Raw genomic sequence first — 27,992 nt, forward strand, 5'->3', positions numbered from 1 at the left:
GCTCAAACTGAAAGTTTGACCTGATGGTGGCGCTGCAGGAAATTTGTCATGTGGTCATTAATGTTGTCAGTAAATTTGAGAAGATTTGGATAAAACACATTCAAGATAAATTAATTCTAATTTAAAAGTTTGGCCTGATGGTGGCGCTAGAGAACAGGTAAAGGTATCATTATCAAGGCATTATTTATGTATTCAACATCTGAAAATGGGGTCCCTGGGGTCAGGGCATCATTAGTAATATAGAAAACATTTACTTTGATTTTTGATTGACAGTTCTAATCTTTCTACACAAGTCTATTTTACAACCACAATGTATGGACTTGCATACAACACATCCACAAAAAGGAACGTTCCCTATACCAGCTATAACATCAGATATAAACACACGTAAAATAAAATAAAAAATCCTCTGAAATTTATCTCAATGCTTTCAAATCCATCAAATATGAATTGAATAAATCAAAAAACATACTCGTTCTTGTTGATTGGCTCGTGATGTCGGCATTGCCGCAACAGCAGAAGAACCTGATATGTTGGCTGGAAGAGAGTTGACTGAGGAAGATCAGTTGGGCTACAATTCACAGGAGAAAGTGCTGAATAATAATAATACCTGTTTTTAATTACTGCGTCTCTGTGAAACAATGTGCAATCCAGTCATGGGTTGGTCAATAGTGTTTTACTTGTATTTGCTAGAAGCGTTGGACTCCTTAATGTGTGATACAGTTTGTTGAGGTTGAAAATCTAAGGGATTTTCTAATACTTTGTCGTGATGGTGAACATGTAATATTCAAATATCTTTACTGAAACACTAAATTACGTCAATTACAATGCATTAGTGTTATTACAGGGCTGGTTTTTTATTCAGCTGGATCTCAAGAATATGAGATTTAATTTTGTAAAATATTGCAAAATTGTTGACTGTGAATTTGTTTTTTAAAATCTTTTGTAAGACTTTGTAAGGTGAAATGAAGAGTTTATGTTGGCAATTATTGTAATGAAAAGCTAGTTAATGAATTAACAAAAAAAGGGATTTATGGATAAGGGTGGGATTAAATAAGTATGTACTTCTTCCCGCTCCTTTTCAGAAATGTAAAATGAATTGCAAAATTGTGTTGAGAGTCTTTTTGTTTTTTATGATATTCTGTTTACATGTTCGAAATAAATAAAAAATCGATCAATTAATATATCTAATTAATATTTTACAGTTTAAAGTCTGTGTATTTTCATTTCAGACTGAATGATATACCTACAGCAAAAGCTAACTTCTAGTTAGCTTAGTAGCCTAGCTGTAAAACCACATCCTTGTTTCCCTCGGACGCTATCAATCGATTAGTGACCTAATTATCATATGATCATATGGTGTGAAAACAATGATTTCTTGCAGATTATGGATGTTTTTGTGGGTTGATGGTCCAACCTCTACAATAAGGCACTGTCCTGTGAGACCTTTACTTGCACATGGGTGGATTTAAAAGTCTAAAGGTCTCCTGGATACACAGCCTTATCTGTGCAGTCGTCCGCCCTCCTTTTGCGTGCACTGTAGTATTAACACCACATCGTGGATCGTATAGAAACACAAACAGCCGTAAAAAGAAGAAGGATGCACATTCACAGCAGTACAGAATGCAGCAGTAACAGAGTGCGTGGGAGGAGGAGCCTTTTTTTTTTAATTATATTTCTCAGGTTGTGGTTATAGAATGTCCTTCTGTGCCTGGAAATCCCATTGACTCAAAGATGAGCTGAAACCTTAATATGTTCCTGCTTGTTGAGTGGTTTTATGGGTTTGCATAGGGCATGTACATGTGTGCACAGAGTGTTTACTACACGTCCAGAGGTAACACTTTTCTATTTCTGCTAAGATGCATTCAAGGAGTAAATATGAACAGGCCTGTCGACATAAATCTAGTAGTAGTAGTAGTAGTAGTAGCACAGACAATCCATATGAGTCCGGTAGAACAGAGGTGGAAGTCCAAAGCTTCCATTTTCTGAAAGTCTTCCAGCAGCTTCTCTCCTGTGTGTCTTTTCCATGCAGTGTTAAAGGAGACAAAAAGCTGCTGACTTTGCTTTTTTTTCCCCTTCTTCTTCTTCTTCTTCACTCCTCCTGCAATAGCGACTGTCAGTCACACAGTTCTGCACTAGCGAATAGAAAAAGAGGAGGAAGGAGGACGACTTGCAGCAGCATAAATCCATCTGAGAACCGCCGAGTCACCTGCTGCACAGAAACCAGATGTTGATTATTCATCTTTTCAGTTTCTGGCCAGGCGTGACAACTGAGGAATCTAATAATTCAACTAATGGTTCTTGTCCTTGACGATGCACGTTTCCGCATCAGTTTCGGGAGAAGCGAGGGGTGGAAAATTTTCAGGGGGCTCCTCTTTGGGGGAGGGGCTCTTCTCTGGTGACTCAGCAATACTGGGCTTGGCATCCTCTGGTGTGTGCTCGTTGGGGATGAGAGGAGCCTTGGGTTTCTGCAGGCAGAGCACAGATAGTTGAAAGGACGCAGAGAGATTGATGAATTGAGACATTACATTTTTCGATTACAATTACAACTATCCATTTTCAATTACAACTCAATTATGAATACGGTGACCAGCATTTTAACCAATCATAATTAAATTTACAATTATTTTCCCCCTGAAAGTCAATTACAATTACATTCTCCATTACTAAATGGATTCAATTACAATTAATCACACTTACTGTGTCTAAAATAAACATCTCAATAATACTTAACCTTCCTCTTGTGTTAGCTTTCTGTTAGCACTTCTTATTATAACAGTCAGTTTTGACCAATGTCTTTAAATAGCTGTAAATTTGAAATATTATTTATCATCTAATTTGTTTTTCATCTCTTGGTTACCTTGTTAGGCTTCCTACTCAATGAAAACATTAGTATTAATATTTATGGTGTGGGCGTCTGAGCCTTTTTTGTGTCAGTATACCCCTCGATTTTAATTTGGTATAATGAGCCTAAAGAGAACTAACAGGTAGTAGGAAAAGTTGATATGAAACATATTTGAATAATTGTTAACTACATATGTGTAAAAGCCATAGAACTGTAACATGGTTCTCCAGTTTTGTGTTTATTTAAATTGTAAATGAACAGTTTTTTGTAGAATTTCCATAAAATTCCATAGAAATGTTCATAGAATTACAATTACAAGGTCAATTACATTTCAATTATGATTACAACAGCAACAGATTTATTCAATTACAACTGCAATTGTAATTACACCATAATTGTAATTAACTATCAGTTATGCAATTACAATTATAAGTGACCCCAACCCTGACTAGAGATGTTGTTCGAGAAAAAATATGAAACTAGTGACATTTTTTAAAATAAGTTACCAATAATTAATCTTTCACTGTACGACAAATTAAAAACTAAATTACTGTACATCATGTTGCTGGTTTAACCATTAATAATAAATTGTTAAGATATCAAAGACAGACATGGGCGACTGGTGGCCCTCGGTGTAATTTTGTCCAACCCTCAAAGTAAATGTACAAAATGACAGAAAAATACACAAAACAAAAGCAAGAATACATTAAAAATACAAAGAATTACATTATTGCAGGAAAATACAGTAAATGACAAGGAAAACACAGAAAAAACTGCAAAAACACACAAAACTACTACAAAAATGAACTAAACGATAACAGTAATACACAAAATGCCAAAAAAAAATATACAAAACTACAGAAAATGACAACTAAAGTACACAAAAAGACAAGAAAAACACAAAAAAATGACTCTGCAAACTGACAAAACGACAACAGAAATACACAAAAATTACTCCAAAAAAACCCCACAAAACGACAACTCGAATACATGATATAATTCCAAAAAAATGTACATTTTACACCAAAAATACACAAACGGACAGCTGAAAGGACAAATTTCCCAAAAAATAATACAAACCACAACAAACATACACAGAATTATACAAAAATATACAAAACGGCAACAAAAAAGTCATTTACGCCAAAAACACACAAAACAACGACTAAAACAGCCAAATAAAAGAATGATTACAAAAATACACAAAACCCTTAGACATTTACTGTGATAATGTTCAGATTGGTCATTATTCTAAATGCTGACATCAATATTAATAATGTAGCCCTATGTGATGGAAGTCAGCTGAGTCACTTTCTGCTTGCTTTATAAAGTTTCTATTATGCACACTAAATGATAATGCAGACTAATAGTCCTTTAGCCCTTTATGATTAAGTCTGGCTACTAAAATGACTGAACACTAATTATAGTTCATTGTGGATGAGGATGAATCACTTTTTTAAAAACTTCTTTTGGAACCTATTGCCTGTGTCTGCGTGTGTGCACTCACTCACCGTGGTTTGTGGCTCAGTGACGCTGGCTGACGAGGCAGAGGATGACGAGGAAGAGGCTGAGGAGGATGCGGCAGCGCCGGCTGGATCATCCTGCATTAGTCCTCTTCTGTCCAGGACGCTGGAGGGCGAGACAAAGCAATCAGTGGGGAACTGCATCTTGCTCATTACTCTCCAGAATGAGACATCGTCAGCGACGGAAGAATCTATAAAAGACTCATCGGTCAGAGCCGCTGACACAGCACTTACCGACAGTAAAAGAAATGTGTTTCCATGTGATTTTTTTTTTATTAACCACCAGACAGAGAACACACACACAGTTCAAAGACACACACTTAAGTGGCTCATTTAGTAAATCTGTTATTGTTGGAGTGAGAGTGCATATGTGCGTCACAGTGGGTTTGTTTGTTGGTTACCTGGGATACGCTGGCCCACACAGCACCTCGCAGCAGTTTTTGAAGATGTTCTTGTGACTGTACGGGTTCTGGACTCTGTTTTTTCCCGACCAGGATCCTTTAATCTGTGCAGAACAGAAGTTCTATCAGCAACATTCCTCACACGTCCCAAAGTGAACACCCTCAAAGATGTTCGTACCTTGTTCAAAAACATGAATACGTTTTAAGTCGTGATTCCCACATAGGATTAGGTTTGACCTACTAAAAAAGTCTGTCCTGTCTGGTTTTGATGATTCCTGGTTTAATGGGAACTATGCGTACCGATGGCTAAGAACAGGGGAAGATCAGAAACTCAATAATTTGTTGAAAAATCGGAGTAATCTTTGTTCCATTTGTTGGTTTGTAGTTTGTTAACTGAGCCAATCTTCCAACAACAGTGCCAAGAATTGGAAACGTATTATAATCCTTAACTTTGCTAGAAAGTTCATGGAACCAGGATGCTTAATTCTAGGAATGCGAGCATATGGATGCAGCGTGCTGCGTCAATACAGATCTGCTGAGAAACCTTGGACCCCGTTTCTTACTTTGACAGTAATCATAAATCAAAGTGCTACTTCCTGCAAATAAAGTATATAATGTCTTCTATATACAGTATAATATGTATGGTTATGGTGATGAGCATATACTATATGGTCATTGAGTTTAGTACGGAGTGTGCCATTTCTAACACAGTCTTAGACACCATTTTTTTTTCAATTTGATAGAAGAAGAATTATTTGTATGTGCCACAGCACACCTTCCTCACTTTATTGGAGCCCATACCCATAAGAGTTAACTACACACGAACAGACAGGTGGTCATTATGTTGTATTTAAAGTATGAATGATCATACATATCTGGCAAAGAGGATATTTGGCGCTTGGTTTGCGCTCTCTGGGTGCTCTTGTTGTTGAGCTGCAATGCAAACGATCAAACGTTTGCATCGCAGCTCAACATCTTTTAAGCCGGAGGTTGTAGTTAGAGCTCATCAGTATGTAGCGTGATCACAATGTTTTTACCCAGAAACGATACAGAGCAGGATTCACAGTGCATTTAATATTTATATGTCCTTGGTTTGCTTCACGCTGCTGCAGTTTGAACCGACTGACCCTCCAGACAGACTCAGAAAGTCTTCAGATGTAGGTCAGCAGTGGTCTGCATGGCCTCCCTCCACACATTTGTGTTCGTCATGACGACTTTTGGTAAAAATTTGTACGCCAAACATCTTTTCTAGTATTTTTCCACCCCTCTCCTCTATTCCACAGCAGTGCATCTGGCATCGTGCCAGGACCCTACAGGTATCAACGCATCCATTATTAGGATGGTCACAGATTTTAAACCAGCTGGAGTGACAGCCATTGTTCCAATTGAGACTAAAGGTGCACAGAGCAGGGATTTATTTTAGATCCAACAGACGTAAAAAAAATGAGGACAGGCCAATTCAGAGGAATTATGAATAAATCATTAGAACAACACGAGCAAGCACTCTCTGGCTTTAAGCTATCTTCTGCTCTTAATCCCTCCTTTTCTCATTGCAGTTTCCGCCGTCCACTGTCCCTCAGCCAAAAGAATAGCATCGTATAAACAAACATGTCCCCAAGTGGATTCACCAGCTTTGCATCATGACTGTATGATGATAAAATCAACAGCGATTGCACAAAGAGCCAGCAAAGATTTTGAAGCTAAAGTTAACTTTATTTGTCTCCAAGTACGAGAAAATGTAATTTTAGTGATTTCCATCAACTTTTCAACCACTTCTCCAATGCATATCCAAAAAGTCACCACGTATGCTTAAATAGATTTTATATAACCTCTCAAACTTTACAAACCGAAGTAAATATCGGATGAAATAAAAACAATTGTGAAGCTTAAAAAAGAATGATTACATTACAAAAAAACATGGGTTAAAAAAATTAACGCAGGATATTTTTTTGTACAAGCTAATTGTTTCTGTTTAAAAGTGTTGTAATACTAATAATAATTTCTCTGATATGCAACATCTTAAAGCTGCTGGATACTCATTTATCTTGGATCAAGACAAAGTGTTGGCCTCAGATCAATAAACTGAAGATGATTTGCTTGGAAAAAAGCTGTAAAAGACTGAAATGCTCTTGACATTTGCGCAAAGACTCCACATCCCACAATGCAATGCACAAAACTTTTTCCTTGCAGCTGTCACAGATGATGATTAAACATTATTTAGTGTATTTTAGAGTCAGAACATCATCATCATCATCATCATCATTATTATCACAGACTTTCTCTGTGAAATGGCTAAAAACAGAACGTTCTGAGCTTTAACCAAAACAAATCTACATTTATGGTACTCACGTCCTCATTTGTGGTCTGATTGAGGGAGATCAGGTAGGTGTGGAAACCCGTCAGTCCGACCACCGACCACAGGGTGAAGAAACACACCAGCACCTCCAGCACAGTGAAGACAGGGTTAAGGAGAGCAGATGTTTGTTTTAGCCTGATTCCAGCTCAATGATATAATAGTGGACGGTGGGGGAAATGATTATAGAAGCAGATTATAAACCTGTGTCCTTAGTGGAGGAACAAAGAGATAAAGAGGTGTGACACAGCACTAGTGCTCTTATAACGTCTGTGCATATGATGAGCAATATTGTGTTGATGTGTCCTGAGGCAAGACCTTGAACCTTAAGTTGATCTTAACGATTAGTTCCTTACATGTAAGGGTGCAAGAAAAAAAAATCGATTTTGCAATACATCGCAATATTTACTGTATTCATCCAAAAAATGTCCAAATTGATTTTTTAAATTGTTTTTTAATTAAAAAAACATTTACCGGTAATTGTGCTAACATATGCATGGCACGTAAACACCCTGTCACTATGTGTCAGTGAATCACATCAAACCTTGTTAAACTACTTCACATTATTTTCATAAAACATACTGGTCACGTTTATAAATATTTGTGGTTACTGTTTTCATTTTTTTTTAAGAATTTAAGAACTTAACAGAATCAGAATCTGTTGTAGAAGCAAACGTTAAACTTTTTAATAAAAAAATTAATTTGACAGTTTGATAAACATATCATTTGTTTTTAAAATCGGTACTTGAATTACAGTTGGTTACCATTTACTTGTTCTCGTAAGATGAAATAAATTGTATTTCATAACATTTTGTATTTGTAAAGGTGAAATTTGTGATGATTTATATCGTGATATATCTCAATGTATATCATATTGTTTAGTATTGGGATAAATCGTATCATGACATGCAAATCGTATCGTATCGTCAGATTCGTGGCAATGCACATCCCTACTTGCATAGCATCTCTATCACCAATCTGCCAATCTGTGTGAATTGGAGGCTGTTTTTTTTTTAAAGTGCTTTGACATCACTTCACTGGTAATTAATGCGCTGTACACATCAATTCCAAAAGGGGCGTGTCGTTTCTCACAAACAGTTAAAACGTACACATCTTTTATGTCACAGAGCAACAATGAAGGTTTAATTTTTTCTCTGCTGAGACATAAAAAAGTTTCCTTAAATCTTATTGTCAGCGTCAGAAAATAACATTCATACATATTATATATAGGGAGGATATGTCGACTCGTGACCAGTGAGACAACCCAGCCTTTGACCCTATCGAACCTTAAAAACACAAAAGAAGGAGGCTCAGAGAGGAAAAAGGATATGTTCCTGGCGTTTCCTTCAATGTGTTTAAAAAGCCGTAATCCACTGAGCCTGTGGACAGGGAAACACACGATTAGTGTTTACACTCAAAACATCTTACACACACTTCTAAAATTAGTCTAGTCTAGTCTAGTCTAGTCTAGTCTAGTCTGTCTGTCTGTCTGTCTGTCTGTCTGTCTGTCTGTCTGTCTGTCTGTCTGTCTGTCTGTCTGTCTGTCTGTCTGTCTGTCTGTCTGTCTGTCTGTCTGTCTGTCTGTCTGTCTGTCTGTTGTGTGTGTGTGTGTGTGTGTGTGTGTGTGTGTGTGTGTGTGTGTGTGTGTGTGTGTGTGTGTGTGTGTGTGTCTGTGTGTGCGTGTGTCCTTGCACTAAAAGGCACGTGTGGAAGTGTCAAAGTGCGCTGGTGTTTACCTGTATCCCAGTATATCTGCACACACCTGATCTGTTGCTTCTGATAAGGAAATACTTACGCATGGCAACGTGGATGATGTCAAAGGTGAAGATGTAAATGGTGAGCAGGGAGAGGGACAGCGTGAACATGTAGAAGTATCTGTAGTTCCTCTTTCCCACACAGTTACCCACCCATGGACAGTGGTGGTCAAAGCGTTCTGAAGCAAAACAGGAAAAAAAAACGATTAAAAATCAGATAAATGAATATGTAAAACAAAGAAATCTGTGTTTAAAATACAATATTTTCAGTCATTTCCGTCTCAGCGTCTGTAAGCCTGGAGTCTAAAAATAGCTTCACTTCCTCTCCTTCTCCTCCTCCATCATTTGGAGAGAAGCCAGATGAAAAACAGGGCAGAGTCAAACAGGCTGTGTAAGGTAAACAGCACGCATCACGCTCTGCTTTCCTGCTGACACCGTCAGTTTCTCAACAACATGGAGTAACCACAGCAGCAGAGACACAAGATGTGGAACTGGGTTCTGATTTTAGATTAGCATCAAGGGATTATTGTCATTTTTGGGGTTTTTGGAGTAATTTTTTGTGTAATTAAGTTGCCCTTTTGTGTATTTATTGTCATTTTGTGTGTTTTAGGAGTAACTTTTATGTATTCTTGTACTGCTTTTGTGTCATTTTGTGTGCTGTTGGAGTAACTGTGTGCATTTACTTTGAGGGCCACACAAAACTAGGCCGAGGGCCGCATGTGGCCCCTGGGCCACCAGTTGCCCATGTCTGGGCTAAAGCATTTTTGCAACACTGATCAGAACAGACGGGAGAGGATGATGGAAGGATGTTGCTTCATCACGGTATATACTTTAGGTGCTGTGCAATGTTTCCGTGTGTGTGTGTGTGTGTGTGTGTGTATGAACAAATGAAGCAGTGTTCTCAATGACACAGCACTTATTTCTTCACTGAGCCTGCACTGTTTGCTCTCATATCTACTGTGGTTCCACGTTGTCATCAAACACATTCCTGAGTCGTCAGCAGCCAAGTGACTTTTATTCTGAAGGGCTGACAGACAACACAGCACGGACACACGTGAACAAAAACATGCTTTCATGTGAAAAAAAAAATTGCTCTCTTAATTTAAAGCAGATTAAAACCACCTCAAATGAATTCTTATATGTTAAAGTCGAAGCTTGAGTCATAATCTTCCTGTCAGTGAGCTATTCTCTCACACTCACCTTTCCATCTCTGCGTTGCTGAAATAAACCTGCTTCATCTTTCCTCTTTGAAAAAGAAGATCAGATCAGATCAATTAAAAACTTCTTACCCACGCAGTTGTCACAGATGCTGCAGTGAGATGCTCGAGGAGGGCGGAAGATCTTGCAGGTGTAGCAATACTTGAGTTTGACGATCTGGCTGTTGATCTGAACGTTGCGGATCCGAGGTGGGGGGCGTTGCCCTGCAGGGACGTTCCCGTTGGCGGCCTCTGTGGAACCAAAAAGAAGCAAATCATGACTCTAATCAAACTATTACAGCACTGACATGCTATAAAGAAAACGTTTGCTTTACAATGGTTGGATCATCTGACAGGCCTTATGTTTGTCATTCCTATTGTAAAAACCTGCAAAGGTAAGTGTCAACATTGTTGAGTTTGTGGATTCTTGACAATCGATAAAATGACAAATCAGTCACTGTTTGTCCTCCAATGTGAATGGAATCGGTACTTGATATTCCCATCAATACTGTCCATGACTGGGTTTGAATCTGCATTCTAACAACTACTCATTAGAGGTTAGATTTTAGGCTCGAGCCCGACCTGAAACTCGGGCCGAGTCGGGCCGCGATGTCACGCATTAGAGTCGGGTTAGGGTTGGGTCGGGCTTCAAGATTTTATTTTATTTTTTTAAATCTCTATTACATTATTATTATTTTTTAATAAACACAAAAACACTTCTATATTGTTGTGGTATCATTTCTATTTTATTTGCTGATTTTGCTCATTCCTCACTTGCTGCGGGAGCACAGGGAACAAATATGATTGCGTGCTTCAGTCAGGTCTGCGCTCCACGCACGGGCCGCCCGGTCTGGTCTGCATACTGTAACGAACTGGGTTCTACGTTCTGGTTATGTTCCACTTGTGTGTATTCAGTGATTAACTGATGATGTGATTTCCCATGGCCGAGAAGGCATCACGGTTACGTGCAGCTTTCTCTGCCAATGTGTGTCTTTGTTTACATGTGTTCTGAGTGTTGATTGGCTGGGAGGCTGGGGAAAGGGCGGGCGTGAACGGGGAAAAGAGTGAACAATTCTGTTCCCACGGTAGTGTGAGTGTATGACGGTGTAAGACGGTTCTTTGTGTGTTTGTTTGTTTATTTTTGGTGTGTTACTACGACCTCCATTAAAGCCTGCAAAACTGTGATAACGGCTCGAGTCACATCATAACAATAACTTTTGGGCAGAGCTGCGGTGCGTGTTTTTGATTGATTTCTGACCAATATACCGATAATCACAGTATTGTCATATTGTGAGATAATCGCAGTATCGTGAGCTTTGTATCACGTATCGTATCGTATCGTGAGGTACCCAGAGTTTCCCACCCCATTCAGAACTTTCAAAGGTGGCGAATTAATGGAGATATTTAGCCTCAGTGTGATTCAGGTTTTTGTCGTTGTAGGTTTGAAATGCATTTTGAGAAACTACGTATAATGCAGTAGGAACGGTCACCATACTAATCATACTAATAGTATATAGTAGACAGTACAGTATATATTCATCGAGTGAGTACAGCTAATGTCTCTGGATTGTTTGAACCATATAGACCTCTTGTTAGCTACTTCAAAGGTAAAGACAGGAACACTAGAGGCACCATTGAGCTTAACGTCAGACTGTCAAAACTGTAAAAAGAAAAGCACACACAAACGTGTTATTTAAAGGTTGTGACTTTGAATCACACAACATCTCTCCATGATCCCCTTTCAGTCAGTCATGAACTCTATTCAACTGACATGGAGCTGTTATTTTAGGTTTTTCTGATGATGTTGCTCTACAGGAGCTGTGAGGCTAATGATCACTGAATGGCTTGCTGGGATCTCTAAGGGGAGTAAATGCCAGGATGAAGCATTCTGATATCTGATACGCTGCAGTGGGTAGGGTTAGATGTAACGTTAAAGAAAGCAAGCAAGCATGTTCATTTGACTTTCAGGAAATAATGTAATGCAAAAAAAACAGTGTTTGTAGAAATGTAATTATCTGGGTGGGGGTGTTGCATAATTTATCAATCTATCATTTGTATGAACAAAAGCTCTCAATGAAGAGGATTTAATGTGAATTCAAACAGGTCCAGCACAAACAAAATGGCATATTTACAACCCTCTATTAAACCAATCCCTGAAGCACAAACATACATATTTCTTTAGTATGCAGGATTAAAGCCCGTCAGGATAACTAGAGGAGAATTCATTTGTGCATCATGGCTCAAGGGAATCAAAATCCCGCCCTGGAGAAGAGAAGCTGTTTCTGCCGGTGGCATTTTATATTCCAAGAGGAAGCCTCTCCTCACATTAGCATCCTCTCTCGGGACTGCTTTAGACGCTGTGTAGAGAACTAATCATCATCCCTAGCCTGGCTTTAATCAAACCCACACCTACAGCAACCATGCTTTGCTCCAAAACATCCTCAATTCTAGTTGTGCAATGCAACACATACAAACATGGTGTAAAGGTTGGTAAATAGTGTGGTTTGCAGACACAATGCAGTCATGTGACTGTCCACAACCTTCTATATCAGACTCAGGCAACTGGAAGGGCCACATGGCAGCCCTCGATCTAATTTTGTGCGATTCACATAATATTTCCAAAAACACAGAAAAATATACAATATATCATCAAACAACACACAAAATGACAGAAAAATAAACAAAAATACAGAAAATGACAGATAAAATAAACAAAATTACAACAAAAATACACAAAATGACAAAAATATACAATATAACTCCAACATCAAAATGAAAATGAAACACTAAATTTACTCCAAAAACACACAAAACTATAATAAAAAAAATGAAAAAAATGTTTCCAAAAAACATACATTACAGAAAAATACAAAACATGAAACTAACAAAAGTAGCTACATGAAATGAGTCCAAAAAAACAGAAGAACAAGAAAAAGAATGAAAGGAAATAAATACAAAACAACCACAAAAACACACAAACCCTTTGTGCTTTCCTGTATTAATTTTTAGATTGGTCAATATTCGAAATGCTGACATGAATGTTGATAATGCCGCCCTCGGATCAGACAGTAATAGGTTTTTGGAAATTTGAGACAAACCACAACATATATATATATATCTATATATATATATATATATATATATATATATATATATATATATATATATATATATATATATATCTATATATATATATATATTTCAATCACTGTTAAATGAGGACTGCTCACCAATCTCCATCTCGATGAACGTGGCCTCCTCTGGAAGAGCCCGTGGCAGAACCCCTGGGTCACTGAAGCTGGTCCGAAACAACATGGCAATGACAAAAAGGAAGAGCACAATAGCAAAAACTGGGATTGCAGGGGACAGGTGGAGAGCCAGGTACGGACATCTGCAAAAGAGAACCATACGGATCATGAACAAACAGAAAAAGGAAGCTGGGTTGGGTTTAGGTAGAATGAAAGTCCATTTAAGGTCAAACATAGCCTCGGTCAGTAATTCATAGCTTTTCTGTGTGAAGTTTGCATGTTTTCACTAATGTACCATGTAACATAAACATTTAATCATATTTCAGTCTGCTAAATAACCAACAAGAGAGTTGCTGTCTAATGTGATGGAGAAAAACAGGACAGACATTGAAATGGGCCACACGCGAGAATAAATTGGTAGAATGCCGACGCGTGTCAAACTAGTAAACGCAGGTCCTCAGTGTGTTGGTAGTAAAATATTAATGAGATGTAATCAGGCATCTCTCGCCGACACAAACATCTCTAAATACAGTACATTCATTAATGTTGTCCCATCCTTACCGATTGCATCACATTACTGTAAGGTGAGCCATACTGTACTTAAACCATCATTGCAAACATAATAATAAGTATAAGAATAAAATAAAGTCTCAGTAATAACACAAAACCATGCTTTAAAAATTGTTTTTTTGACTTATACTGAAAAAGATGCTGAAAAGCTATGGCTATGATCAAACACCACCATTCCCCAGTCCTTATGGCAGAGCAACATGGCTCTGTTTGCCAGGCGGGAGAGTAGAGATCAGAGCTTGCCTGCTGCTCAGTGCGATAACAGATGTGAGCAGCAGTGTAAAAGCTGCAACAAAGGCTCCACATTTATTAATAGTTGAAGTGTGTTGCCTCGTCTCTCCAACATGTTAAGCATTCAAACCAAAAGCTGCAACAGCAGAGCGATGCAATTCTAAACCACTTTCACAACGTAAACACTAAACGGTGTAGGTTAACATATAATCAGGGCTGAAATGTTGAAATGGTGCACAAGTCAAACACAAGTTAGAAAACGTAGAATTTTAAGGCCTTATAGAAAATGGTAAAAAAGTCAACACTAAGTCAAACATGAACCCAAATCACAAACAATGCATTGGGCTTGCATGACTCAGTGGATAGCACAACTTTCTGATTCAAAACAATGATTTGTACTTTAAGTTAATACTTCCACATGACTTTAACAATGTCAGTCATTTTGTGTAATTATGTTGCCCTTTTGTGTATTTATTGTCATTTTGTATGTTTTTGGAGTAATTTTTAAGGATGTCCCGATACAACTTTTTCACTTCTGATATGATACCGATATTGCAGCCTTGCATATCGGCCAATGCCGATATTGATTCGATACAATATCAGCACGAATCATACATACTTTTATTACTTATTTTGTAGTGTGGAATGTTAGAAAAGACTTGATCAAGTGATGTTAATCAGAGAACAATAGTCAGCAACAGTAGGTATGAGAAAAACTAACCCATTTATTATTAACCAATTGGTTACATACGTATTAACCTTCAACATAATATCTACAGTATTCTACAATTGAATAAAATAAATAAATAAAAACATTATAAGACCAGCATTACTGCCACCTACTTTGATGGAGTGTGAACCACAGTCACCTATGGATAGAAGTGCTGGAGCGGAACATTTTATCGGAGCGCTTATATCGTGATTTTAGATGCAGTCCAATAAAATCCGATATTCGTTTTCTGGCTAATATTGAATAGGGACACCTCTAGTAATTTTTGTATATTATTTTATCAATCTGTGCATTTTTTTTGTCATTTTGTGTGTCTTTAGAGTCATTTTGTGTAATTGTGTTGCCCCTTTGTGTATTTACTGTTATTTTGTGTGTTTGGAGTCAATTTATTAAATATTTTGATGGTTAAAGATTACTTGGTGATTGACCGATTGTTTGTTGTTCACGCTTTAAGGTCATGCTTCGATATTTGGTATCAAAGTGGACAACAGAGAGTGGACTGCATATTTGTGTGTGCAGATAAAGAGGAAATGATGAACAGGAAGTGAGAGCATCAGCTGCACCTTTAGTGACTCGGTGAGGTCATTGTGAAAATTGATACTTCCTTCCAGTTAAAAGGATGACCTTTGTTCAACTGTCAAACTGTCACTAACTAGTTTACATTAATTAAAAAAAACATTTTTATATGAGTTAGAGCAATGATTCTCAAACTTCTTTGGCTCAAGTACCCCTCGCTCTTATTTCTGAATCAAAGAACCCTCGTTTGTCCGGCTATAACATTTTACTCAGAATTTGGTGAAAAAAACAACAACAGAGCATAATGATGGAATGAATGAGTCATAACACACATTTTATTTTATTTATTTTATTTATTTTATTTTTAACCCATAACACACATTTTAAAGAATCTCATTTTGTAAATAAGTGGAATGAAACTCTATTTAGTGCTTCCTGAATAGATTTATTTCTATAGTTTTTATCATATCCTGTCACTCCCTCCTGATGTGGGACCAAGACTGACCTTTGTGTTTTCAGTTCATGTTCTAATCAAGATCATTTCTATCATAATGTTGTGGGTTTTTGTGTCATTTTGTGTATTTTGTTGTTTTTTTGTCTGTCCTTTTTATTATTCAGTATACTTTTCTCTTATTTTGCGCGTTTTTGTTGTTGTTTTTGTGTCTTATTGGTGTTATTAAAATCCTTATGTCTCAGTGTGTGTGTTTTCAGTGTTGTTTGGTTGTTTCCTTTGTCATTTTGTATGTTTCTCTGTTATTTTTGTGTATTTTTCTCTTAATTAGTGTGTCTGTGTTGTTGTTTTGTGTGTTGATGATAATAGTAGGGCGCACGGTGGCTTAGTGGTTAGCACGTCCGCCCCACAGAAGGTCCTGGGTTCAAGCCCTGGGGTGGACTTGGGTCCTTTCTGTGTGGAGTTTGCATGTTCTCCCCGTGCTGCGTGGGTTTCCTCCGGGTACTCCGGCTTCCTCCCACAATCCAAAAACATGACTGTAAGGTTGACTGGAGTCTCTAAATTGCCCATAGGAGTGAATGAGAGTGAATGGTTGTCTGTGTCTGTGTTGCCCTGTGATGGACTGGCGCCCTGTCCAGGGTGTACCCCCGCCCAGCGCCCTATGAGAGCCGGATATTGGCACCGGCAGACCCCCGCGACCCTGTTAAACGGGAATAAGCGGGTATGAAAATGGATGGATGGATGGATGATAACAGTATTTTTGTCTCTCAGTGGGTGTTTTTGGTGTCATTTTGTGTATTTTGTTGTTGTTTGACTGTTCTATTTATTATTCAGTATACTTTTATCTTATTTTGTGTCTTTTTGTTGTCTTTTTGTGAGTTGCTGGTAATATTTAGTAAGATTATTGTTTTGAACTAAAAATAAACAGCATAAAAACCAATATTTTTTATCTTTTCATTTCTTAATTTTCCTCTCTGTCTCTCTCTCTCTCTCTACCCGCCGTAGTGCCATCGCATTCCCCCAATTGAGAAACACGAGTTAAAAAAGCATGTATCTAAAAAAAAAAAAAAAAAAAGAAAGCATCAGTGGGGGAAATGTGTTTTTAGCTCCTAGTCTACTACTTTGCCACGCCCACCTAGTATACAAATGAAGCACACCTGAGTAAGGGCAACAACAGACCCACACGCTCTGGTCTGACTCGTCTGAGCAGTTTTCCTGCAGAGGCCTAGCTTTCCACGCTGATTGCAAACATGGAGCACAGATCAAATCAATACACTTTTCCACTCTTTCCTGAGAGCCGAACCCAAGCCAAGAAGGTTGAACGTCTGTCGATGGGAGACTCATTCCTGTAATGATGACTGCTTTTGTACAGCGGTCACACTCTATCACCGCTTCCCATCATCCCTCCATGTCCTTCCTGGTAGTGACTGTTTCCTGTGCTGCGGGCGAACGGGGTGGGTGAGGCGCTGCTGTTGCTGTGTCGCCTTTATCGTTCATCAGTCACAGACGAGGGAGCAGAAAAACTGGATTTGTGTCAGAACACGAGACGACACTCACATGTCCACAACACATTGTGGGACATTCCTACTCAGGTTCAAGTGAGATCCAACACAACGCAAAAATGGGGAACCAGTTTTATATGAACTTTACCAGTCAGTTCTCTTCAGGATCATTTTACCATTTAAAAATGGTATCATGTAAAGCACATTGAGTTGCCTTGTGTATGAAATGCGCTATACAAATAAATTTGCCTTGCTTTGCCTTAGCATCAACACTTTATGACGCGTAAAGGTCTCGACGAGTCTGACCAAGAAAAAGTCCTTTTCTTGCACATCATTGACAACACAACTATATATTTATCCACAAATAATACACATGTCATAAAACATGAACGCAAACTTTACTTTTAACTTACCGAAAACGTACCAAACACGGGAAATAAGGTCGATATTAGCCACACTGCTAGACCCTCAGCCACATGTTTTAAAAGGAAAAATACCATGAAATGTGTGACACTGTTTGTTCCCAAAACATTTGTGAAACCTTTAACTACCGCCAACTGGCAATTTGCCCTCCTGTTTAGCACGAAATCATGTGCATCCGTGTACTTGGTGATGCAATGCTTCTGCTGTGGCGTATCAACAGATAAACCTGTCTTTGTACAGGAATGTTTTCAGATATGAAAGTTCATATCTGTACCTTTTCTTATCTGTACCTGGTTACTGTTTCTTTTCTGATTCTTTGGCCATGTTTTTGACACTTTGTATAAAGTAAACCTTTTGTAAGATAGGACACTTTTACACAACACAAAAATAAGTATTTGGGATTCTAGAAACTTTCTATCAAAGCATTTGAAACTGTTAAAAAATAAATAAATCAGCCCATCACACACAGTAAAAGCCCTGCAGCGTTAAAACAACTGAGCCATGTTGTGTTTAATATGTCACCAGCTCGAACACAGTGGCTTGTGACTATTCACCTTTGTTACACATTTCAAACTCTCCCTTTATTAACACTTTACAGCTGCGGTGTTGCAGTCCTGCCTGAATCATACTTGAAGGAATTATGCACAGGCAGAGCTGCAGTGTCTGCGCACTTGCTTGTTTTAAAAGCAGCCAAAGAAAAGCTCATGAATTCAGCTCTTGGAAAATATTAGATGAATAAAAATGAGCTTTGTTGTTTCCTTCCTCATGCCATGCAAAGATATCTGATGAATCAGAATGGTGTTATTAGAAATGAGGAAATTACTCATTTATTATTCCATTGTCATTCAATTAAATGTAATAAATAAAAAAAAAATTTTGGGGATTCATGCAAATGCAAGATATAGTTACAAGTTTTATTTAATTTTTTTGTTTTTCTTTCAAAATTACAAAGGGAAGTTTCAAAGACAGTTGCTTCTTTTTTTTTTTTTACACATTCTAGCTTCACATGGATGGTTAATCAGCCCAATTTCCCAATTCAATTCCGATTATTAAATTCTCGATTAGATTACACACTGTTTTTCGACAATTAACGATTATCGATTTGATTTTCGATTAATGCTGATAAGTGATCTTCTATTTAACATCAGTCACGGCACCTTCAATATCGATGAATGTAACTGTAATAATCAAATTAGGACAACTGGCCTAATTTGTGTTACAATGTGAAAAATGTTAATCTATTAAATTCATCATTGTCAATAATAAAATTGCAAGTAATAGATATTTTCACTACTGTGCTAATTAGCATATTGAATCATTTAAACACATGTCTTATATTTTTGTGGACAGATTGTCGACCAGAGGCTGTAGTTTACAGTGTCCAGTTAAAAGCAGCGCTCCTTGTTATGCAACAGTTAAATACCATGTGATGGATGTAACAATAGAGGGTCACTGCCAACATTTCACTGAGATTAAAACTACGACTGCAGCTGTTGCATTATATCATGTTTAGAAAGTAAATTCAAGGCTAATGGAGTTATTGATTCATTACTTTAGCTTCGTTAAAAGGCTCCTTTAGCGCTTTGAGCTATAGGAGCTATCTTTGAAATGTTCCTTTTTCCAGGAAAGCAGGGATTATATAAGAAGCAACTATAAAAGATGTAATGAAAAACGTGCCTTCTGTGGAGAAAAAAAAATCACTTCATCTACAAAGAAGCGGCGCTTGCTAGCAGCAGAAAGCCTGCACATATCACTGTTACAGTAAATGGAGCATGCACTCCGAATGAGACATAAATCATGGTATTGTTCATTTAACCTCAGCTTGCAGCCGTATTCTGATTGGCGAGCGAGGAGACAGGGCGGGGCTAAATGATGAGAGAGGCTGAGGGGTCGTTTTCAACATGGACTCTGACTGCGGCCGCACCCTCTGTAGACTGAGAGCTGCACTTCTCCCACTGCTTTAATCCACTATCCGTCTGTAAACTGTGCACAAAGCTCTGCAGTCAGCAGGATATACTTTGAAAAACAACTGATACACAAAAAAAAATACGGGCATTAATTACATTTTTCACAACTCCCACCAATAGATGACAGGCTTTTCATTTGTTAAGTCCAACTATGAGGAAGCCTTCTGCAGGCCTTTGTATTTAAGATATTTGTGCAATGACAAGTCCTGATCATTTGGCCCAAATAACACAAATTTAAAAGAAAGAAAAAAATTCTTCCCAGGGGTATTAAACAGGGGTGTGATCCGTTTGGATATAGGAGGAGAAAACAAGCTATTTCCAGCAATATTGTGCCTTATAGTTTAATTGTCCAGGTATAAATGGGATATACAGTGGGTAAGGCACTAATAGAGTCCAAGCGATGCAGTCCCTGCAAAATCTTCATTTGAATTTCCTTGCTTTTGGAACCATTTGTAATTTATTTAGGAAAATGTTGTGGATCAATTTGAGAAAAAATTGCAGGATTTTGAAAAAGAAAAATTGCGAGTTCTTTCAACAAATGGAGATTAAAAATTCAAAATGATTGCCATCACGTGATGTAAGCACTGGAAATCAGTGAGCCCTGCAAATAATGTGGAGTTTAATTGAATTTGTGTATTCGAAAGGGCTGAAATATGTACGTATCTACAAGTGAATTAGTTTGCAATTTACTTACTTTAATGTTTCATGTTTTCTCTTTCATTTTTACTTCCTCCCGTGGGCTAAATTGGATGCTATAAAGTGCTGGTTTTTGCCCTTGAGTTTGTCATATTATCTGCTCAATAAAATAAAAAAACTTGATATTTATTTTGATATCAAAATATCAAAAGCCTAAAAACAAGCAACATATTTTTTAACTCCTGAATGCAATGCACTATTTTAATCATATTTACTGTATATAAAATGAGTGTTTCCTGCAATGAGTTTATCTGTGCAAAGCCTGGAAAGAAAAAACCTGGACCATCCCTTCACAATCTAATTGGTTCCTTTTTTCCTAATGAGTCTTTCCATTTGATGCTCATTTCCGCAATTTATAGAACTTGTTTCATGATGTGCTTCATTATTCCCCGTGTTTATCTTTAGGTTTGTGTATCTGTAAGTTTTATGTCTATGTTTTGTCTGCTGAATACTGAGTGAGTTAATAACCATAGCTGATCCTGCTTTGCCATTGCATTCCCTTCACTATATGTAAGTAGTTGATGTTGATAGTTTGCTTGCTGTTTAATAGTTACACGCATTTATATCATCTCGTATTGACTATTGTAATTCTGTTTTTACATGTTTTAATAAGTCGACCCTAAACAGACTCCAGATCGTTCAGAACGCTGCTGCCAGACTTTTAACTGGTGCTTCTAGAACATCCCACATCACCCCATTCTTGCTACTCTGCAGTGGCTTCCAGTTAAGTTTCGCATAGAATATAAAATATTAGTTCTCACATTCCGAGCGTTACACGGTCAGGCCCCTAAATATATCTTGGACTTGTTGTGTCCCTACTCATCAGGACGATGCCTTCGGTCTTCAGGTCAGGGTCTCCTAAAGACCCCAAAAACTAAATTTAAGACCAGAGGAGACCTGGCGTTCCAGGCTGTAGCTCCCAGACTCTGGAATAACCTGCACCAGTCTCTCAGGGAGCTCAACTGTGTGGACACTTTTAAAAAACTGCTGAAGACTACACTTTACAGAAAAGCTTTTAGTTAACTGGATTTTAATTTTTATCTATCCTTTAATGTTGCTGTTCTTATGATGTTTATGCACTCTTGTTTTATTATTCTATTGTGTTGCACTTGTACTTTTACCACAACTCTGTACAGCACTTTGTGATTGTATCTGCAAAAAGCGCTTTATAAATAAACTACTTACTTACTTACTTACTTACTTACTTACTTACTAGTTAAACAATCACTATGTCAGTATGAGTTCAATTGGTAGTACCTGTTATTCTTAATGAAGCCCATGTGCTCCACACACAGTCTTCCTCTGCATTCAGAAACACCACAGTGTAACAGTTGAAGTTTTAGCTCATGTCTCTCTGGATTTAGTTTTTAGGCGATCAATCTTCACCTTCACTGCATTTTCACCTTCTCCAGGCACTCATACAGTAATGTGACAGTTTTGATATATTTTTAGACTTTTATATTAGTCGAAAAACTTTGTACATCCCTCAAATATTCCTGGTAACAGCTTAATCAGTATCTATAAGACAGATGTGTAATCAATAGTTGTGCATAATGCATGATAGGAAATGGTATAATTACATCATCTGTTTGCAGTCTTTACATCTGATCGTTTTTATGGGTCGAGCACAAAAACAATGTGAACAAAACCTTTGTATGTGATCTCATTTGCTCCATTTTACGTACGCCTCCTGATGTCAATTTATAAAAAGGTAAACAAATAGATACAATTAATTTAAACAGTAAATATTACTGAATGATCTGATCGTTCAGGTAAATCAAAACTCACTTGTAAAAATAAAGAAAATCAGATTAAAGGAATATTTTGCAATCAACTTTCACTAATCATTGGCTATGTTCGAAATCACATACTAACGTACTACTCATACTAAGCCTGAGAATGCAGTGCGTTCACATTAAATAGTATGGAAAGATTGAGTACTTGAGATTTACCCGCATGTACGCTCTATCGGGACATTTTCTTAAGTATGCACGGTGGGCACACTAGTCATACTCAACAGCCCGAGGGTTCATTGCGTCCTGGCACTGGCTTCAAGCTAAAAGTCAAACATCCTTGTTTCAAAATAAAAGCATCCCTTCTTGTCTTCCATTAGTTTTTAACGCTCTTGTAAATAGGGCTCTTGTTTTGAAGTAACCAGAAGTTCTGTCAGTAGGACAGTGGTAGGTCTCCGAAAATCTCTGAAATGTTGACATGAAATGTGTTTCCACAAGTTTTATGGATCAAATGACCACATGTTGATATTCTACTTTGTCAATTTCTCATTTAAAATGTTTTCAGAACTTTCAAAGATGGCATATTAACAGATATTTAGCCTCAGTGTGATTCAGGTTTTGGTCGTCGTAGGTTTGAAATGCATCTTGGGAAACTTGGAAGTATACTTCAGTCGGAACGCTCATCATCATAATCATACTAATAGTATATAGTAGACAGTATATAGTCATTGAGTGTGTCGTATGTAGTACTTTTCAGGTCAGTGTGTTCAGTGACATGGAGCACATATGCAATATGTATGCACAGGCGTTTTATTTTCATATGATCTGTTCAGATCAGTGTTCAAACAATAGGATACGATTTTACTTATTTTTGTGCATTGTCAGTAACTCAGGGTACTTTATGCTTTATGTTCTCACTTACAGTGGTTACAATGCTTTCATTGTGTTGCAATAGTTACTTGTTGCAAAAACACTGATAATAAATAATAAATGGGATGTTTTGAAGCAAATAGTTTTGACTCAATTTGTCCTCTGAATGATCAACATCTGCTGATGAACATATAAAGCAACTTGACTTTTCATCTCTATGTTTAATTTTGATATTAACTGAATAGAATATTGCAACATATGGTGATATAATATCATAATATATCGTGATACGTATCCCATGGCAACACCCTTGCCAATACTCACCCCTAGTCGTACGTTGGTATGCAATTTTGAACACAGCCATTGTCTGGGTTTTTTATCGTGCAAGATTGTAATATTCACCCACTATGAAACCACAGCTTTTATTAACATGGCAGCTCAGAGACGAGTAAAAGAAGCATTTGAAGCTCCGAGCATTTCTGCAGAGGGCTGTTAGCCTCACTGAGGCTAAATCAGATAGCTGTGTAATGTCTGTTTGACAATTACCCCCATGTTGTCCAGACCTAATCTTAACTTCAATATCATGCCCCTCCACACACGAGGTTAATTATGGTTTGCTGTAATATGAACACGGAGAGCTAATGACTCCTGCTATTAGTCACTACAAAGCCTCCACCGAGCTATAAGCACTCACTGAGAGCATCATCCCTCCCTCCCTCCCTCTCTCCCTCTCTCCCTGTGTTCTATGAGCTGGACAACAGATCCTTCTGTCCAGCCTCAAAGGAAAACGGGAGCCATTAACGCTCTGGGCAGAGAGAGATGGGAAGGGCCTGGCACTGTCCAAGAGCAGCTATACTCCTCTCTCATGTCTGCTACGCTCAGAATCTGTTTGGCCTTGAAGCTGCACACACGCCCACAGTACAGAAAGGCTGTCATGTTAGACTGCAGGATTCCATCCATTGCACAATGCATACATATGAAGCCAGATACGTCACACATGGAAAGATGGAAAAATGCAAATGCACACAACCTTTATCAGGTGAGCAGTGTTTGCAGAAATATGGTGTAATAAAACAGTAAGGACACATCTCCAAGGGCTCCAGTATGTGTTCAACTATAAACCTCAGTTATAAACCATGGATTTACAGCCATCAGATGAAAGAGAGGGGAGATGATCGACTGCTTTAAACAATAAATACCACAAATCATGATAGAATATCCATCAAAAATCCAAAATAAAGAAACTATCAGGTATATTCACTGCAACAGAATTCATTTCGGATTTGAAAATAACAAGAAAGAATATTTTAACATTTCATACTTTTATTAATTTTTTAATATAAAACAGAATAAACTGGGAATTGTTTTCTGCCATTGCAATTCCAAGAATATTCATGTAACATCATTTACTCTATAATAATCCTGAATATTGTTCCTCAAAGTGAGGTTTCTATTAAATATATCATCAAAAATACAATTTATATTAATTTATTTTTTTCTAAGGTAAGCTTGCATCAAAAACAGAAAAGAATTTGGATTTAGTTTCATAGTGACTGAATTGATTAGTTGTTGCAGCCATAAAGTGGCATTAGATTACTAAGTGCCAAGTCCCACTGACATACAGTCGTCTCATTTTACTAGATATGAATACATTTATTAAATTCTTGTCTTATAAAATACATACAATGATCTTTAAATTGGTGTAATTTCAACAACACTATGTCTCCATTCTCACAGTACATGTGCATTGGAAGCTAAAGTGTATTTATCTGATGTGTATGTGATTTTTTTCGTTACTGTCTCTTGTATTTTGCAAAAGAAGCAAAGATTTTTTTTTTTATTTTTTTTTTACCAAAGCTGACTGTATGTGGGAGTGGCTAAACTTATGTGAGTCCATCAAAATCAGCTGGTTCAAAAACAAAAGCTGTGTGCAGTGTGCTATTAATTGAACATATAATAACAATCAACAGCAGAAATCAAAGCAGAGTGCCCACAACATTGAAATGAGGTTCATGTTCTTGATATAAATAAATAAAACTACTAGTGTAGCTGTAAACTAGTGTGTGACAGCAAAAGTGCAATAATTTTTGGTAAAATCTATGAATAAAATGTTTTTCTTAGTTGCCCACAATTTATTAAATTATTCATGTTCTGATTATTAGAGGACAGGAACCTAATGTTATCCTGCTTTTTCTTCTTATTCTTCTTCTTTTAATGAGGAAATCATATTTATTTTTTTTATTTTTTTATGCAATTAAATAATTTCATTCATTTAATTGCAAGAACAAAACATGTATTACTGTCTTAAAAAGATTGCACTTCTTGAATAATGCTGCAAAACAGGCCGATCATCCTAAAGGTAGCGCTACACCAAGCATCTAAAGATCAACATTTTGATTTGCAGATATGTGTGATATAGATCTGCAACTTTCACCAATAGTCCCAACACTAAGACATTCTTGTATAAAAAAAACCCTTCAAAAACAGTTCAAAAACTGTAAAACATATTAAACTGATCTCCTCCCACAATTTTTGCTCAATTGACATCGAATGTTGACACAGCACATTCATTTTTAAAAATGATAAAATTATGGAGTCGTTGAAGATTATGCTTAGAAAATATCAGAATTTTTTGTCAAAACCGGTTTTTTTAACAGAATTTTGAATTTTGCTCCCATGCATACAAATGGAGTCAATGCAAAAATGGCATTTTAAACATTAGTTTTTCACTTTCAATAACTATACGTAATCTTGCACTTAGTGTTTACATTTAATCATTTCATTTTTTCTCAGTGGTATTGGGTCGTCCACTAACCAAAACGTTGGCGGTTCGAATCCCGCTCTATCTTCTTTAAGTCATTGTTGTCCTTAGGCAAAGCACTTTACCCACATTGCGTCATACAAAATTTAAATGGATATGAATGTTGGTGGTGGTCAGAGGTGCAAATTGACAGTCATGCTTCTGTCAGCATGGCCCGGAGCAGCTGTGGCTATGCTGTAGCTTACCACCACTAGTATGACTGGTTCTAATGAATAATGTTTTCTGTAATGTGTTTGAGTCTCGTGCCAAAACAAAGCGCTATATAAAATCCAAGTAAAACAACAAATGTTTCCTCCAGTGGCAATATATCGCACACATGATAAGGGAATCGAATAGATGAGAAACGATAGTGGGATAATGATCGTACGCCACAAGGAGTACAAGAAAAAATCGATTCGGCAATATATCGCGATATTTCACAGCGTGATTATTGTATGGATCTAAAAAAATGGCACAATTGATTTTTTCAATGATGTCTTTAGCAAACAAACAAAAAAATAACATTTAATTGTGCTAACATATGCATCCCATGTAAACGCCCGGTCATTAGGTGTCAGTGAACCACATAACACCTCGTTAAACTACCTCAGTCTTCAATGCATTTTCGCTTGAAAGTTGCTACTTATTAATATGTAATATTTGGGGCAACTGTGGTTCAGTGTTGAGTGGGTCATCCAATAACCAAAGTGTTGGGGGTTCAAATCTTGCTCTATCCTATTATTGGGTTTTCTCCTTTTTTCTTTTTATTACAAATTTAATAATTTGATTGGACTTTGAGATGACTTTTGTTGTAATTAGCGCGATATAAATAAAGTTGAATTGAACTGAATTGAATCCAAGTTATTGTTGTTGTGTCCTTGGGCAAGGCATTTTACCCACATTGCCTTGTATGAATGTGGTGTGTGAGTGAGTGTTGGTTGTAGTCAGAGGGACCGATGGTTCACTATGGCCTTGCTTCTGTCAGTCTGCCCCAGGGCAGCTGTGGCTACAATAGTAGCTTACCACCACTGTGTGTGGAGTGAAAGAATAATGCACATCAATGTTAAGCGCTTTGAGTTTCTATGAAAAAGCGCTATATACAATCCAATGCATTAATTATTATTGTAAATTATTATTAATAATGTCCTAATTGCATTAAATAAATAAATGAAATAAAGGTGAAATCTATAATTATAGATATTGTGATATATATCGTGACTTATATTGTATTGTTGAGAATCGGGATGTATCGCAATTTATCATATCCTGACATGCAAATCGTATCGTATCGTCAGATTCATGGCAATGCACACCCCTATACACCACCACCACCACACTAGGCCTCATGGTCCAACAGTAGAATATGATTCTCTGACCATTTATAAAATGAACTGGAGGCCTTAGAGGCAAAAAAAAGACTGTGAATGTGTAGTGGACCTGGTCACAGTGATGTGGACTTACTCAAAGGCGAAGAAGAGCGAACAGGTCCCGACGATGAGGAACAGGGTCAGGTAGAACACTCCTTTCTGTCGGGCCATCATCACGCGCCCGTCGCAGCAGAACGAGTTTTTTCCCGGGAGTTTCTCCCATTTTCGCACCTTTCGCGTGATCATCACCGCAGACATGGTTGATTATTCCTCTGGCCTGAGCCAATGTTGCCTTTTAACAGGTTTGATTCCAATATCACTTATTTCTCAGAGGATGATGATTATTATTATTAAATATTTCAGCGCAGGGAGGCAGACGCAGTCACATCTTCATCATCGTCGGTGGTTTGTGCTCCATTATCCGTCTGTACTGCAGCCTGTCATCCCACCGGGAGGCTCTACAAACACCCTCAGTCCCCTTCACGGTCCTCGGAGGATCACCCGGAGGCTTGAGGCAGATGTTTCCCAACAGAGGTTCGATGATCCAGCTGCTGCTGCTGCTGCTGCTGCATCAGGATCGGACCTTGACCGCCTGACATTCATATCATCACAATAAATCTGAGGAGATCGTTGCAGGCGAACTGCAGCCTTTCTGACCGTAGACGGTGGACTAGAACCGTACAGATGTAGAGTCAATTAACCATGAAGAGATCTGAATAATAAAAAAAACGTCTCAGGGTGGTCGGCCGTGGAAAGGCAGAGCAGTGTGTGTGCGTTTTTCCCCGCAGGATGCCAGAGCTGTGGTTTAGTCAATGG

General features: G+C 37.6%; 1 protein-coding gene across 1 annotated transcript; it reads right to left on the bottom strand.

Moving 5' to 3' along the window:
• Positions 1–33: 33 nt before the first annotated feature.
• Positions 34–27,981, bottom strand: zdhhc9 (zDHHC palmitoyltransferase 9). The gene is made up of 9 exons (XM_028459152.1): positions 27,271–27,981; positions 13,303–13,463; positions 10,166–10,324; positions 8,918–9,055; positions 8,453–8,501; positions 7,119–7,221; positions 4,770–4,873; positions 4,357–4,474; positions 34–2,468 (listed from the first exon to the last, which is right to left on the bottom strand). The coding sequence occupies exons 1-9, from the start codon at positions 27,432–27,434 to the stop codon at positions 2,292–2,294; spliced, it is 1,173 nt and encodes a 390-aa protein (XP_028314953.1). The 5' UTR covers positions 27,435–27,981; the 3' UTR covers positions 34–2,291.
• Between the last annotated feature and the right edge of the window lie 11 nt (positions 27,982–27,992).

The sequence above is a fragment of the Gouania willdenowi genome, chromosome 10 (assembly GCF_900634775.1).
Source record: "Gouania willdenowi chromosome 10, fGouWil2.1, whole genome shotgun sequence".
Lineage (NCBI taxonomy): Eukaryota > Metazoa > Chordata > Actinopteri > Blenniiformes > Gobiesocidae > Gouania > Gouania willdenowi.